General features: G+C 44.5%; 1 protein-coding gene across 1 annotated transcript in view; it reads left to right on the top strand.

The window, feature by feature from the left end:
• The window catches only part of ADGRV1 (adhesion G protein-coupled receptor V1), a 681,209-nt gene that overhangs the window by 342,840 nt on the left and 321,622 nt on the right, over window positions 1-16,747 (top strand). Inside the window, exons 69-72 of the mRNA XM_075837359.1 lie at window positions 11,933-12,172; window positions 13,151-13,300; window positions 15,852-16,325; window positions 16,621-16,747. The exon at window positions 16,621-16,747 is cut by the window's right edge and continues 17 nt beyond it. Of these exons, the coding sequence (XP_075693474.1) occupies window positions 11,933-12,172; window positions 13,151-13,300; window positions 15,852-16,325; window positions 16,621-16,747 (991 nt within the window). The remainder of the gene's footprint in view (window positions 1-11,932; window positions 12,173-13,150; window positions 13,301-15,851; window positions 16,326-16,620) is intronic.

Here is a 16,747-nt window from a genome sequence, read left to right as displayed (position 1 = left end):
AAACTTACCTCTCTCCTCCCAGACGTTCCTGCGCTGGGGGCTCCTGTCAGATGTGTTCTCTGTTTGTATATAGCGGTGACATTATGTTGACCGTACACCACCCCTGCAGCCTATTAATAGCCTCAGTGGCGTTCAGCTGAGACCAGTAATTAGCTGCGGCGGTGATGTACTGTCGACGTGATTTCACCACTGCAGTCACTAGGTGTTCACACAGAACAGAGATGACAGAAGCCCCCAGCGCAGGAACGTCTGGGAAGAGAGTGGTAAATATCAGGGCCGGCTCCAGGTTCATGTGGGACCTTGGGCGACACAAGATTTAGTAGGCCCCGGTCACATAGCAGGTTTGTGGACCCACTAGGCCGTACCGCCATAGCGGGGAGGCAGCTGGCCAAACAACAGGGAACCCCAGCAATACAATGTCCCGCACAAGGGTACCTGGATAGTCCAGACAGGGGCCGCAGCTCTGGCACAGATGGAGATGGGTGCATCAGGTAACGCCAAACGTGGCGGATGACACAGGTGCCGCAGGTTGCGCCAGACGTGGCAAATACCTCCGGACGTGGCAGATGACACAGGTCATGGCAGATGACACAGGACGTGGCGGATGGCACAGAAGCCGCAGGTTGCGCCAGACGTGGCAAATTCCTCCGGACATAGCAGATGACACAGGACGTGACACGACTCCGACACTACTAGGCACAGGAACAAGAACAGCACGGGATACAGGAACAGGTAACAAGGCACGGGTAACAACTGGAACGGGAAACACTAAGGGATCATTTGCAAGACAGACTTGGGATAACTAACAAAGCTCAGGCAAGGATCAGAAGGGCTGGGGCCTTCTTATAGACCAGGAAATCATGGGCCGTTGATGATGATGATGACTTCCTGATGTCCCGTAGGGTGCGCGCGCACGCTCGTGCCCGGCCTTAAAGGGCCAGCGCGCGCACCCTACGGGACACAGCAGAATGGAGCGGAAGTGAACGCTGGTGTCTCCTAGGAAGGAGATGGGGTCCAGCACTCGCGGATCCATGGCTGCGGGCGTTGGGAGGTGAGTACACCCGACGGCCCATGGCCATTGATGCTACAGCCCCTTTGTGGGGGAACTCATGGCGGCAGTAAAATGGCAGGAAATTTCACTTTGTGCTCCCATATAGACGTTAGGCCCTGTTTATGCCCCCATATAGACGTTTGTACCATCATAAGTTTAGCACCCGCAGAAGATAGTGCCACACAGCCCCCCTCCCAGGTAGTGCCACACAGCCCCCTCTCCCAGGTAGTGCCACACAGCCCCCTTCCTGGTAGTACCACAAAGCGCCCCCCTCCAAGGTAGTGCCACACAGCCTCCACCTCCCAGGTAGTGCCACACAGCCCCCTCCTCCCTGGTAGTGTCACACTGACCTCCTCCCTGGTAGTGTCACACAGCCCCCCTCCCTGATAGTTCCACACAGCCCTCCTCCCTGGTAGTTCCACACAGCCACCCACCCTGGTAGTGCCACACTGCAACCCTCCCTGTAGGTTGCGCCTTTGGGGTTCCCTCTAGGAGTGGAATCCCCAGCCAGAGAATTTCCGACACTCTGGGTGGGGATTCCGCTTCAGGAGCAGCCCCTCACGTAACTGTTCATATATGGACAGTGTTTTCCGAGGCAGCCCCAGAGCCATAGTCCCGGGCAGAGCACTACTAGCACTCTGCTCTGGTTCTCCTGCTCTGTTCCTGACATCACTGTCCATATATCCATCAGCACCCGGCGGCCGAGTGGGCCCCCCAAGGGTAGCAGGCTACGGCATTCGCCTGGGTTCGCCGGGTGCTGACACCGGCCCTGGTAAGTATGGGCTGCTTTTTTATTTGAAGCCCTCCTCTCCTGCTGCCAAATAGAAAATTTAAACCCGGACTATCCCTTTAACCTCTTAACACTATCCGTGTATGTATGGCGGATGTGCATTCCAACAATATTGCATGTGCCACTGTGTGTTATCTGTGGTGTTACGTAGGACTGCAGGTAACACTAATACATTAACTGTAATCAGAAAGTTAGCACTGTGTTTTCTGTGGTGTTACGTAGGACTGCAGGTAACACTAATACATTATCTGTAATCAGAGAGTTATCACTGTGTTATCTGTGATGTTACATAGGACTGCAGGTAACATCTACTACATTATCTGTACTCCGAAAGCTATCACTGTGTATCTATGGTGTTACATAGGACTGCAGGTAACATCTACTACATTATCTGTACTCAGAGAGTTATCACTGTGTTATCTGTGGTGTTACATAGGACTGCAGGTGACATCTACTACATTACCTGTACTCAGAGAGTTATCACTGTGTTATCTGTGGTGTTACATAGGACTATAGGTGTGTGTATATTTGTGGGTCTAAGTGCCTAGATATGTTTCTGTATGTGTATATATTTTTGTGTGTGCATATACTACATTATCTGTACTCAGTGTCACGGTCACAGGGTATGTGGACCCACTAGGCCGCTCCGCCATAGCGGAGAGGCAGCTGACCAGGTCTCAGTCTATACGAAAGTCTACAGCAGTTCATAACACTCGGGTACCTGAACTAGTCCCGACAGTGGCTGTGGCTTCAGCACAGGGGGAGTTCGGAGCAGCAGGTTGCGCCAGACGTGGTGGGCAGTACCAGATGTGGCAGAAGACACTGGTCATGGCAGAAGACACTGGACGTGGCAGAAGACACTGGACGTGGCAGAAGACACTGGATGTGGCAAACGACAGCAGGTACAGTAGGACACGACTCCAACACTAGTAGGCACAGGAACAACAACAACAACACAGCACAGGATACAGGAACAGGTAACAGGGCACGGGTAACAACAGGAACGGGAAACACTAAGGGACCATTTTCAAGACAGACTGGGAAAACTAACAACGCTCCGGCAAGGATGAGAAGGCCTGGGGCCTTCTTATAGACCAGGAAATCATGGCAGTTGATGATGATGACGATTTCCTTTGTGTGTGGGACACAGCAGACGGGAGCGGAAGTGAGCGCTGGCGTCTCCTAGGAAGGAGATGGGGACCAGCGCTCACGGATCCATGACTGCGGGCGTCGGGAGGTGAGTAAACCCGACGGCCCACGGCCATGGACACTACAGTTCCCCCCTCTTATGCCCCCTCTTCTCGGGGCCAGAGCGAGAGAGGAATTTTTTAATAAGCGCAGGGGCACTGAGGTTCTCTTCTGGCTCCAAGGACCTCTCCTCAGGACCAAACCCTCTCCAGTCCACCAAATAGGAAGTCCTTCCTCCTACCCTTTTGCAGTCCAGGATCTCCCTCACCTCGAATATATCAGAAGAACCGCTGGGAGCAACTGTGGAATTAGAAATCTTGCTGTAGTGCTTCAGGACCACTGGCTTCAGGAGGGACACATGAAAGGAGTTGGGGATTCTGAGGGTAGGAGGCAGCCGCAGCTTATAGGAGACAGGGTTTATCTGTTGCAGAATCTCGAAAGGACCAAGGAACCTGGGAGAAAAGTTGTATGAGAGTACCTTCAAGCGAATGTTCCGAGATGACAACCAGACTTTAGTCCCCGGAAGATACTGAGGCGGCTCCCTTCTCCTAGTATCTGCTTTTCGCTTCATGCAATCGACTGACAATAATATAAAGGACCGGGTCTGTTGCCAGATTTGCAAAGGTTCCCCATAAGCAGATTCAGCAGCGGGTACTTGAGATGTGGTCAACACTGGAAGAGGGACTCTAGGATGTTGACTGTACACAATGTTAAATGAAATGGAGTGGAAGTGGTGGACTCACTTGTGTGGTTGTTGTATGAGAACTCGGCCCATGGAAGAAGCTGTACCCAGTTATCGTGCTGTGAAGAGATGAAGTGGCGGAGATAATTCTCCAAGATCTGGTTGATCCTTTCTGCTTGCCCATTGGACTGGGGTGATAAGCTGAGGAAAAGTCCAATCTCACATCCAGGAGTTTACAGAGGGCTCTCCAGAACTTTGAAGTAAACTGAACCCCCCGGTCGGACACAATGTGTAGAGGCAAGCCATGCAAGCGAAAGATGTGCTGAATGAAGAGACTCGCCAGTCGGGGAGCAGAAGATAGGCCGGTCAGCAGGATAAAATGTGCCATCTTAGAGAACCGGTCCACCACCACCCAGACAGTGTTACATCCTGCTGAGGGGGGAAGGTCTGTGACAAAGTCCATTGCAATGTGCTGCCAGGGGGCATTGGCCACAGGCAGAGGTTGAAGCAGGCCGGCAGGCCTGGAGTGAGTAACTTTGTTAGAAGCACACACCGTGCAAGAAGAGACAAAGTCCAGAACATCTTTAGGTAGCGTGGGCCACCAGAAGTGACGAGCAATCAGGTCTCGGGTTTTACGGACACCAGGGTGCCCAGCCAGTTTAGAACTGTGTCCCGAGCAGAGAATTCTTCTCCTGTCTGCCAACCGAACAAAAGTCCTCCCCAGAGGGATGTCTCTGCAGAGGATTAGCAGTGACGATGCAGGCCGGGTCTATGATAGTCTGAAGGGACTCCACCGTGTCATCCGTCTCAAATGACCTTGACAGGGCATCGGCCCTCACATTCTTGTCAGCGGGACGGTAGTGGAGCACAAATTGGAAACGGGTGAAGAACAGCGACCACCTGGCTTGACGGGGATTTAGTCGTTGAGCGGACTGAAGATAGGTAAGTTTGTTGTGGTCGGTGTAGACCAAGATGGGGTGAGCTGCGCCCTCTTGAAGATGTCTCCACTCCTCCAGAGCCAATTTGATGGCCAGCAGCTCCCGATCCGCAATAGAGTAATTGCGCTCTGCAGAAGAAAAAAGTCTCGAATAATAGCCACATACTACTGCCTTTCCTTTGGGGCTCCTCTGGAACAAAAGTGCACCTGCACCAACAGAGGAAGCGTCCACCTCCAATGAGAACTGCCGAGACACGTCAGGATGATGGAGGATCGAGGCTGAAGTGAAGGCTTTCTTGAGGCTAATAAAGGCAGACTCTGCCTCTGGAGTCCACACCTTGGCGTTCACACCCTTCTTGGTAAGGGTAGAGATGGGAGCCGTCAGAGATGAGAAGTTTGGAATAAACTGCCGGTAGAAATTGGCGAATCCCAGGAACCGCTGTATGGGCCTCAGGCCTTGAGGATGTGGCCATTCCAGGACAGACTTCAGTTTCCCAGGATCCATCTTAAGACCTTGATCCGAGATGATGTAGCCCAGAAAGGGCAAAGACCTCTTTCAAAGACGCACTTCTCCAACTAGGCATATAAGCGATTCTCCCTTAGTCGCAGAAGAACCTGACGGACATGCCTCCGATGGGTCAACAGATCTGGGTAGAAAATCAAAATATCATCGAGATAAACTACAACACCCATATAGAGGAGATCTCGGAAGACATCATTTACAAATTCCTGAAAGACTGCGGGAGCGTTATACAGTCCGAAGGGCATCACTAGGTATTCGTAGTGCCCGTCAAGGGTGTTAAATGCCGTCTTCCATTCGTCACTGGCAAATCCGGATTAGGTTATAAGCGCCCGCAGGTCTAGCTTAGAAAAAATTTTGCTCCCCGTATTCGATCAAACAGCTCGGATATAAGTGGCAACGGGTATTTGTTCTTGACCGTGATCTGGTTGAGACCACGATAGTCAATGCAGGGTCGAAGAGATCCGTCTCTCTTCTTAAGGAAAAAGGGAGGAAAATTTTTGTATAAAACCCCTCTCGAAATTCTCCTTGATATAGGCTGACATGGATAAAGTCTCTGGCAGGGAGAGAGGATATACCTGTCCACGGGGAAGAGAAGCATTTGGAACCAGTTCAATGGGACAGTCATAATTCCGATGTGGAGGCAACGTCTCAGCCTTCCGCTTGCGGAAGACATCCGCAAAACTGGCATACTAAGATGGTAGATCGGAGAGTGACTAAGGCAGAGGGGGCATAACAGGAAGAAATTGTGACAGGCAATGGCTATGGCATCTGGAACACTATTGAAGAATCTCTCCGGAACTCGATTCTAGAACCTGGGCGTGTAGGCGAAGCCATGGCAGACCCAGCAGGATAGGATTGATAGCCTTAGATAGTACAAGGAAGACGATCTGCTCCGAGTGAAGAGCTCCGACCCGTAGTGTCAACGGCTCCATGATAAACACAATCGGATCGGGCAAAGGTAGACCATTCACAGAGGCAACAGCCAGGGGTCTCTCCAGAAGAACTGTGGGTAGATGTAAACGATCCACTAGATCCTGCTAGATGAAATTAGCAGCTGCTCCGGAGTCTCTCTGGAGACGATGGCCACAGAAATCGATAATTTGGAAGAGGTTTTAATGTTTGGAGACATCCCACCTAGAGTTGCCTCTCCAACCAACCCTAGATACTGGAGTTTTCCGGTTTCTGTGGTCATTGGCGCACAAAATGACACTTAAGGCCACAATACATACAAAGTCCAGAGGAGCATCTGCGCTGCTTCTCTTGTTCAGACAACCGGACTCTGTCTACCTGCATGGGTTCTTCAGTTAGCGCACTAGGGGAAGGCAATAGTGGTCTCTGGACCGAGGGTGCTGGTCTGTGGCCCCGACTCTCCTGTTGAACCTCTTGAGTGTGCTCCCAGGTTCTCATGTCAACCTGAATGGCTAACAGAATGAGGGCATCCAAGGTAAAAGGAAGGTCGTGGGCCGCTAGTTCGTCCTTGATGTGGGAAGATAGTCCCTGCCAGAAGGTCGCCACCAGTGTTTCATTGTTCCATGCCAGCTCGGCTGCTAGGATACGGAAGGAGATAGCATACTCCCCTACTGTGGAACCCTCTTGCTTGAGGATCAACAGAGTGGCTGCGGCAGAGGATGTTCGACCCGGCTCCTCGAACGCGGCACGAAAGGACTGTAGGAACAAGGCTAGGTCCGAGGATACAGGTCCTTGTTGCTCCAAGATTGGGTTCGCCCAATGCGAGGGCCTTGCCAGCAAGAAGGGAGATGATAAATGCTACTTTGGCTTTCTCGGAGGGGAAGAAATGAGCCCGTAGCCTAAAATGAACCGTGATTGGTTAATAAATCCTCTACATGCTCTGGGATCATCGTCATAGCGAGGAGGAAGAGGCAGAGGAACTGTGAATCCGGAACAAACAGGAGAAGCAATGGACAGTGGTACAGCAACAGCCTCTGGGGGAAAAACTGGAGGTGGAACAGTGAGTAGATCCAGACGGACCATGATAGAATTTACAGCCTCAAGGAGTTGATCCTGACGTGTGCGAAGGTCATGCATCTCCGACTGTATCTTCTGGACTGCGGTCTTGGGCTTGCCAGCAGGTTCCATTGCCTGAGCATACTTTCACGGTCATAGGGTATGTGGACAGGCAGCTGACCAGGTCTCAGTCTATACGAAAGTCTACAGCAGTTCGTAACACTTGGGTACCTGAACTAGTCCAGACAGTCGCTGTGGCTTCAGCACGGATGGAGGTCAGTGCAGCACGCTGCGCCAGATGTGGCGGGCAGTACAAGACGTGGCAGAAGACACTGGTCGTGGCAGAAGACACTGGACGTGGCAGAATACACTGGACGTGGCAAACTACAGCAGGTGCAGTAGGACATGACTCCAACACTAGTAGGCGCAGGAACAAGAACACAGCATGGGATACTGGAACAGGTAACGGCACGGGTAACAACTGGAACGGGAAACACTAAGGAACCATTTGCAAGACAGACTTGGGATAAACTAACAATGCTCAGGCAAGGATCAGAAGGGCTGGGGCCTTCTTATAGACCAGGAAATCATGTGGGTTGATGATGATGATTATTTTCAACCTACGGGACACAGCAGACCAGAGCGTAAGTGAGCGCTGGCGTCTCCTAGGAAGGAGATGGGGACCAGCGCTCACAGATCCCTGGCTGCGGCGGTCGGTTGGTGAGTGCACCCGACGGCCCGCAGCCATAGACGCTACACTCAGTTATCACTGTGTGTTATCTGTGATGTTATATAGGACTGCAGGTAGCATCTACTATATTATCTGTACTCTGAGAGCTATCCCTGTGTATCTATGGTGTTACATAGGACTACAGGTAACATCTACTACATTATCTGTATTCAGAAAGTTATCACTGTGGGGGGCTGTCTGGCGTTATCTACAGGGGGGGTTGTATGGCGCTCTCTACAGGGGGGTCTATATGGCGTTATCTACAGGGGGGCTGTCTGGCGTTATCTACAGGGGGGGCTGTATGGCGCTATCTACAGGGGGGTCTGTATGGCGTTATCTACAGGGGGGTCTGTATGGCGTTATCTACAGGGGGACTGTCTGGCGTTATCTACAGGGGGGGATGTATGGCGCTATCTACAGGGGGGGCTGTATGGCACTATCTACAGGGGGGCTGTATGGCGCTATATACAGGGGGGCTTTATGGCGCTATCTACAGGGGGGCTGTATGGCGCTATCTACAGGGGGCTGTATGTCGTTATCTACAGGGGGGCTGTATAGCGTTATCTACAGGGGGGCTGTATGGCGTTATCTAAAGGGGGGGCTGTATGGCGCTATCTACAGGGGGGCTTTATGGCGCTATCTACAGGGGGGGCTGTATGGCGCTATCTACAGGGGGGCTGTATGGCGTTATCTACAGGGGGGCTGTATAGCGTTATCTACAGGGGGGGCTGTATGGCGTTATCTACAGGGGGGCTGTATGGCGTTATCTTCAGGGGGGGCTGTAAAAAAGGCACTATCTACAAGGGGGGGTTGTGTGACACCCAGGGGAGGGGGGCCCCAGTCAAAAGTTTGCTATGGGGCCCAGTCTTTCCTAGTTACGCCCCTGTCCATTCATGTCAAGCAGCAGGTCCTGAGCAGTATAGTTATTTTGTATAATTACATGTTGTTAAAAAAAAATAGCAAACTTGACATGAAATAATGTTTAGAAATTGATGGAACTTTAACATCTATCGTTTTTTTATGGTGTTTTTTTGTATATTCCAAGTTACTATATATATACAGTGAAGGAAATAAGTATTTGATCCCTTGCTGATTTTGTAAGTTTGCCCACTGTCAAAGACATGAACAGTCTAGAATTTTTAGGCTAGGTTAATCTTACCAGTGAGAGATAGATTATATAAAAAAAAAAAAAACAGAAAATCACATAGTCAAAATGATATATATTTATTTGCATTGTGCACAGAGAAATAAGTATTTGATCCCTTTGGCAAACAAGACTTAATACTTGGTGGCAAAACCCTTGTTGGCAAGCACAGCAGTCAGACGTTTTTTGTAGTTGATGATGAGGTTTGCACACATGTTACATGGAATTTTGGCCCACTTCTCTTTGCAGATCATCTGTAAAATCATTAAGATTTCGAGGCTGTCGCTTGGCAACTCGGATCTTCAGCTCCCTCCATAATTTTTCGATGGGATTAAGGTCTGGAGACTGGCTAGGCCACTCCATGACCTTAATGTGCTTCTTTTTGAGCCACTCCTTTGTTGCCTTGGCTGTATGTTTCGGGTCATTGTCGTGCTGGAAGACCCAGCCACGAGACATTTTTAATGTCCTCGTGGAGGGAAGGAGGTTGTCACTCAGGATTTGACGGTACATGGCTCCATCCATTCTCCCATTGATGCGGTGAAGTAGTCCTGTGCCCTTAGCAGAGAAAAACTCCCAAAACATAATGTTTCCACCTCCATGCTTGACAGTGGGGACGGTGTTCTTTGGGTCATAGGCAGCATTTCTCTTCCTCCAAACACGGCGAGTTGAGTTAATGCCAAAGAGCTAAATTTTAGTCTCATCTGACCACAGCACCTTCTCCCAATCACTCTCAGAATCATCCAGATGTTCATTCGCAAACTTCAGACGGGCCTGTACATGTGCCTTCTTGAGCAGGGGGACCTTTCGGCAACTGTAGTATTTTCATCCATTACGGCGTAATGTGTTACCAATGGTTTTCTTGGTGACTGTGGTCCCAGCTGCCTTGAGATCATTAACAAGTTCCCCTCGTGTAGTTTTCGGCTGAGCTCTCACCTTCCTCAGGATCAAGGATACCCCACGAGGTGAGATTTTGCATGGAGCCCCAGATCGATGTCGATTGACAGTCATTTTGTAGGTCTTCCATTTTCTTACTATTGCACCAACAGTTGTCTCCTTCTCACCCAGTGTCTTACTTATGGTTTTGTAGCCCATTCCAGCCTTGTGCAGGTCTATGATCTTGTCCCTGACATCCTTAGAAAGCTCTTTGGTCTTGCCGATGTTGTAGAGGTTAGAGTCAGACTGATTAATTGAGTCTGTGGACAGGAGTCTTTTATACAGGTGACCATGTAAGACAGCTGTCTTTAATGCAGGCACCAAGTTGATTTGGAGTGTGTAACTGGTCTGGAGGAGGCCGAACTCTTAATGGTTGGTAGGGGATCAAATACTTATTCCTCTGTGCACAATGCAAATAAATATATATAATTTTGACTATGTGATTTTCAGTTGTTTATTTTATATAATCTATCTCTCACTGGTAAAATTAACCTAGCCTAAAAATTCTAGACAGTTCATGTTTTTGACAGTGGGCAAACTTACAAAATCAGCAAGGGATCAAATACTTATTTCCTTCACTGCATATATATATATATATATATTACTATTTATATTACGTACCGTTTTGACACTAATTAATCGGTAGAGATCACTTTTCAGTAGTCTTATCATTATCATCACAAGCAGGATTACAATGAAAGATAACATCTCTTTGATATACTGTAGCTGGAGGTAGCTCATCTGCCCCCTCTCTGCACAGTTAAGGAGTTCTACACTGGGCGATTATCGGGCAGACAAGTGTTGATAGAACGCTCGTTGCCGATAATTACCCCGTGTAAAAAGGGCAGCAGTCAGCAGATGAACGAGCAAACTTATATTATATAATATTATTGTTGTCGGCAGAACATCTCTCTGTGTAAACAGGGAGACGCGCCGCCGACATGATAACGTATGTGGACAAGCGTTCGGAGCAACGACCGCTCGTCCCCATTCATAGCTCCGTGTGACAGGAGCAAACGAGCGACGATCAACGATGTCTCGTTTATCGGCGCTCGCTGCGCCGGCCGATTATTATTAAAAGGGTCTCTACTGTACCTCTGTCATTGCTGTCTGTACCACAGGATATCTATGAACATATGAAGAAGCCCTACCAGGTCTAGGTGTCCAAAAAATGTCTCCCCGTTTACCAAATTGTTGGACCATTGTATTGTTTTTGACAACATCATAAACAATTAATCTTTAAAATATGAAAGGTGAATGCTGAGTTAGAGTAACCCTCTTTTGTCATACAGTTTGTATGAGTCGTGAACATCTGAGCTTTAGGCCTCATGCACATGGTCGTATCACATATTTTTTCCGTACAGAGCCGTAATAGAGCATTTATATAGAGACATGGGGTCTTACTGTACGATTTTCTTTCTGTCTGAATTGTACAATTCAGCCTAAAAAACAAAAATGGTGGTATGCTCCATTGCATGCCGTATAATTAAAGTACAGTATACTCCCCTAGAAGCATTGCTTCTAGGAGAGAATATCTCCCAGATACGGCAACTGACAGAGCATGCCATGCGACTTGAGTCCTCCTTGAGTCCTAATATAGTAATGTCGCTTATGCTGGCACATTGGTCTACAATTCGATTATAATATTGTCATTACTTTCTGACTGGAAAGATAGTCTGTACCAAAGCAATCTCTAGCGGCGTCCCAAAATAAAAAAATCCAAACGCAATTTCACTTTGTTGTTATTGAGCAACTGTGGATCCTTATATTCTGATGAAAATTTCTAAATTGATTATCCACCTTTTATGATAAATATTAACAAAAATGTATAATAAAATATACTCTAATACTCCAATATGATTAGCTGTAACCACAGTCTATCAGATTGCTCATATGAAACCATTTATAAACCGGAAATAAAGCTGACATCTTGTTTAGACTTTGATTGTTTTCTCCATGTTACTGGGTTTTTTTTGTTTGTTTTTTCAGATTGTTTGGTACATATTAGGGCCTAACTCTAAAGCCACCTTGACCTCAGGTAATGATGACTTTAGTGAACCTTTGAAAGGATCTTTCCATTTTAATGATGGAGAAGGAGGAGTAAGGGTCATTACCCTAACTATTCTCCCTCATGGAGAAATTGAAGTCCAAGAAAGATTTATTGTTGTGCTGAGTGTTGAAAGCGGGACCACCGAGATTGATCCAAAAGCTGGAAACGTCACTCTAATAGTAAGAATGTATTAATGCATTATATGATGTATCATATGTTAAAGCAGAGATATATTATATCAGATTAATCTTTTTGAATTAAAGTAAAACTAGACCCTTAGTATTCCTAATTATCATTTAATGTGCAGTTTTGCTTCTAACATTTTTTTTAGAAATTTATTTTATACGTTACATGTTGCCATGTGTCATACATTTTTCCATGTGTTCCAAAAATCATCTTCCTGTGTAAGATCTCTTCACTAGTCATATTGACTAATCAGAAGGGACAAGGCATGTTATATTAATTTCTCAAAATCATATATTGTCTTGTAGTTAATATACAGCATAAACAGCAGAACAAAATCTTCACTGACCGTTTTGTTAAAGAAAAGTCCTTGTTTTCAATAACTTTAAATGGTAGTAATATCATTATGGGCAGTAGTAGTTAGTATCGGGCTCACATAGAAACGTCTATGAGCCCGACTTCAACCTAACGAGGAGCTCCAATCACAGCCGCAGATGCAGGGCACTCAGCTGAGCGCTTCTGCCTTTTCGTTTCATCGATGGTGGGGTCAAAACACCCAGATTCCCTATGATCAAAACTTCTGACATTCCGCTTTGACACATCAAAAGTTTTCTGAAAGTACGGTTACTCTTTAAGGGATGGGGAAGGTGGTCTTATCTTTTTTCTCTATGTCAAACCATGGATTTATGTTTAAAAATAAAGAAATATATATGTGTATATATATATATATATATATATATATATATATATATATATATAGAACACAGATTAATTAAGTCCACTACTTTTTTATACACAAGATAAATGCAAGGAGAGATGGACAAAATATAAATGCAAGTGGTAAAATTAAATATGTGGCTTTGAAAAAGGATGTAAGTAAGTCGGGGGAACAATCTTGCAGCAATTACCTACTAAAGTATGTGCTATTAGTTGTTCATTTTTCACTTAGCATTTTTCACACTTCTTTATCTTAGATACAGAAATTTGGAGATCCAAATGGAATTGTACAGTTTGCAGCTGAGTCACTTATAAAGAAGAACTTTACAGAACCAGACACCTCCGAGGGGCCTTTAAATATAACTCTCATTATCAAAAGAATTCAAGGCACGCTGGGAAACCTTACGGTACTAATTCATCTGTCGCTATCTGTATATCTGAGATTCTATTTGTAAGGAATCCTATAAAGGGTACTATAAACTAAAACAAGGTTATACTTAAAGAGGCTCTGTCACCAGATTTTGCAACCCCTATCTGCTATTGCAGCAGATCGGCGCTGCAATGTAGATAAGAGTAACGTTTTTATTTTTAAAAAACGAGCATTTTTGGCCAAGTTATGACCATTTTTGTATTTATGCAAATGAGGCTTGCAAAAGTCCAAGTAGGTGTGTTTAAAGTAAAAGTCCAACTGGGCGTGTATTATGTGCGTACATCGGGGCGTTTTTACTACTTTTACTAGCTGGGCGTTCTGACGAGAAGTATCATCCACTTCTCTTCAGAACGCCCAGCTTCTGGCAGTGCAGACACACAGTGTGTTCTCGAGAGATCACGCTGTGACGTCACTCACAGGTCCTGCATCATGTCGGACGAGCGAGGACACATCGGCACCAGAGGCTACAGTTGATTCTGCAGCAGCATCAGCGTTTGCAGGTAAGTCGATGTAGCTACTTACCTGCAAACGCCGATGCTGCTGCAGAATCAACTGTAGCCTCTGGTGCCGATGTGGCCTACACGATGCAGGACCTGGGGCAGGAAGTGAGTGACGTCACAGATCTGCACTGCCAAAAGCTGGGAGTTCTGAAGAGAAGTGGATGATACTTCTCGTCAGAACTCCCAGCTAGTAAAAGTAGTAAAAACGCCCCGATGTACGCACGTAATACACGCCCAGTTGGACTTTTACTTTAAACACGCCCACTTGGACTTTTGCAAGCCTCATTTGCATAAATACAAAAATGGTCATAGCTTGGCCAAAAATGCTTGTTTTTTAAAAATAAAAACGTTACTGTAATCTACATTGCAGCGCTGATCTGCTGCAATAGCAGATAGGGGTTGCAAAATCTGGGGACAGAGCCCCTTTAAGCAGGGAGACATAAATTACCTTTACAAGCTTTACATACTTATTAACCTTACTACTGCCTGTGTTCTATTAGCACAGAGGCTGTTATACTTATGCCAGTACATTATTGTAAATAAAAATAAAGATCATAATTTAACATCCTTCTATGGAATTAGGAAAAAAATCCAAATATGTAAATAAAAGTAATGTTAAAAAACACGCAAACTTACATGAAGTAAAATGTATTAAATATAAGTACTATATATAAACATTTTTGGTACCTCAACAACCGTAACCTGTACAATAAATGTGAAACATAATTTATGATGACTGATATAGGGCGTACAAAAAAATATAAAAAAAAGAATAAATAAATAAATAAAAACTGTGGTGGAAAAGTTCCAAAAATAAAAACGAATATAAATGAAACACTAATGTGTATATATACCAAAAAATGGCTCTTCACAAAAGTACAACTCGTCCCACAAAGAAACAATGCCTTATACAAGTACATTAACCTAAAAATAAAGCAAAATCATAAATGTCTTCTTGTCCTCAAAATTGGTCTGGTCCTCAAGGGGTTAATTATTATTATTATTATTATTATTATTATTATTATTATTATTATTATTATTATTATTTTTATATATTTTTTTTAAATACAACATTGTAAAACCTTTTGCATTTTTCTATATTTTCCATAATCTTGTTTTGACTATTGTTACAATAATGAACTTAAAGAATTATAGTTTTGGTTATGTTTTGTTTTTTTTTACTTATTACTACTTTGCTTTTCTTTTCATTTTGAAGTACAATTGGCTCTAATTTTCCATGAAAACAGGAATTGTCTGTTACTATAGAGATGGTCTAAATGATTATTATTTACAATTGTCAATTACTGTCTTTTGAGTGCACTCTGGTCAACTATACATGGGGAAAGTGGAGAAATAAAAAATAGTGTTTTTGTAATGGAGAATACAACAATACATACGATAGACTTTATTTCACTCCATTTTTGTTTTCCTTTTCTAAAGCTCTCTTCCTCGCCATGCATGACTGGTGTTACCCAATACATTCGGGTAGATTATTCATTTAATGGGTAATCATTTTTTTTAAAATAAATAAATTATATATATATATATATATATATATATGAATGAATTAGAATATCATCAAAAAGTTAATTTATTTCAGTAATTCAATTCAAAAAATGAAACTCATATATTATATAGATTCATTACACACAGAGTGATCTATTTCCAGCATTTTTTTTTCTTTTAATGTTGATGAGTATAGCTAACAGTTAATGAAAACCCAATATTTAGTCTCTCAGAAATTTTTTATATCAAATAGAGAAATGGGAGGCCCCAGAGCTAAATTTCAAACATCATAGCAAAGCATCTGAATATGTATGTCCATGTAAAATTTGAGTTTTTATTTTTTAATAAATTTGCGAAAAATTCTGTTTTCACTCTGTCATTATGGGGTATTTTGTAAACTAACCAACTTAAAGATTTTATTAATGTTGATATCAAATTTAAATTAAATTATTTTATATCTGTTATAACTGTATTTCAAAATATGTATAAAATGAACAAAATACTTCTTCCTTGTTTTCTTAGGTGTATTGGCAACTGACTAGTGTCTCTGACATTCATGGTGATTTCACAGTGACTACTGGATGGGCTGTCATTCCTCATGGTCAGAGTGTTGCAGAGATAAATCTTCAGCTCTTACCAGATGATGAGCCAGAACTAGAGGAGACCTATATTGTTACGCTCACCTCTGTAGATGGAGGGGCAGATTTGGATAAAGGCAAAAGTGTGGTGTGGTTCACTGTTTTGGCAAATGACGATCCTCATGGTGTTTTCATTTTGGACCCAGCAAGTCAGAGCATCTTTGTAAACAGTGACATGGGTCGTTATGTACAGGTTAATGTCACACGGCTTGCTGGAACATTTGGCAATGTCACTGCGCAGTATCAGATATTCCTTGGAAAGTCAGAACAATATAATCTAACAGAAACAATTGAGGGAAATGTGCTGATTCGAGATGGTGCAAGCTATGGAGTTAGTACAGTACCAATCAACAACCAGGTCAGATATTTATAGCTATATATACGGATGTAGTCATCTTTAACTTGATTCTGATAACTTACTGCAGCGTGTATCACACAACAAAAGCCATAGAAAAGTCATTGCAAAAGTCAAGATAAGAGATCTAGCCAGTGTTTATTTAATGTGAAAAGTCAAGGCAAAGATGGCTACATCTGTACAGTACAACATTGTTATATAATATATACGTATATTATGCAAGCTTTATACAGTATATATGTCATTGTCATAATAATTACACATTATATTATATATTATTTCTATTTTGTATTTATAGGTTTTCCTTTTACCTGGCTTTAATTTTACCCTCGAGTTGACAAATGTCACACTAATGGGTGAAAGTACTTTTTTAAAACCCCATATTCATAAAGGGGAGAAGCCAACTCCAGTATCGGTACCAAAAG

This window comes from Rhinoderma darwinii, chromosome 1 (assembly GCF_050947455.1).
Source record: "Rhinoderma darwinii isolate aRhiDar2 chromosome 1, aRhiDar2.hap1, whole genome shotgun sequence".
Taxonomy (NCBI): domain Eukaryota; kingdom Metazoa; phylum Chordata; class Amphibia; order Anura; family Rhinodermatidae; genus Rhinoderma; species Rhinoderma darwinii.
This window is presented reverse-complemented; position numbering and strand designations above follow the sequence as displayed.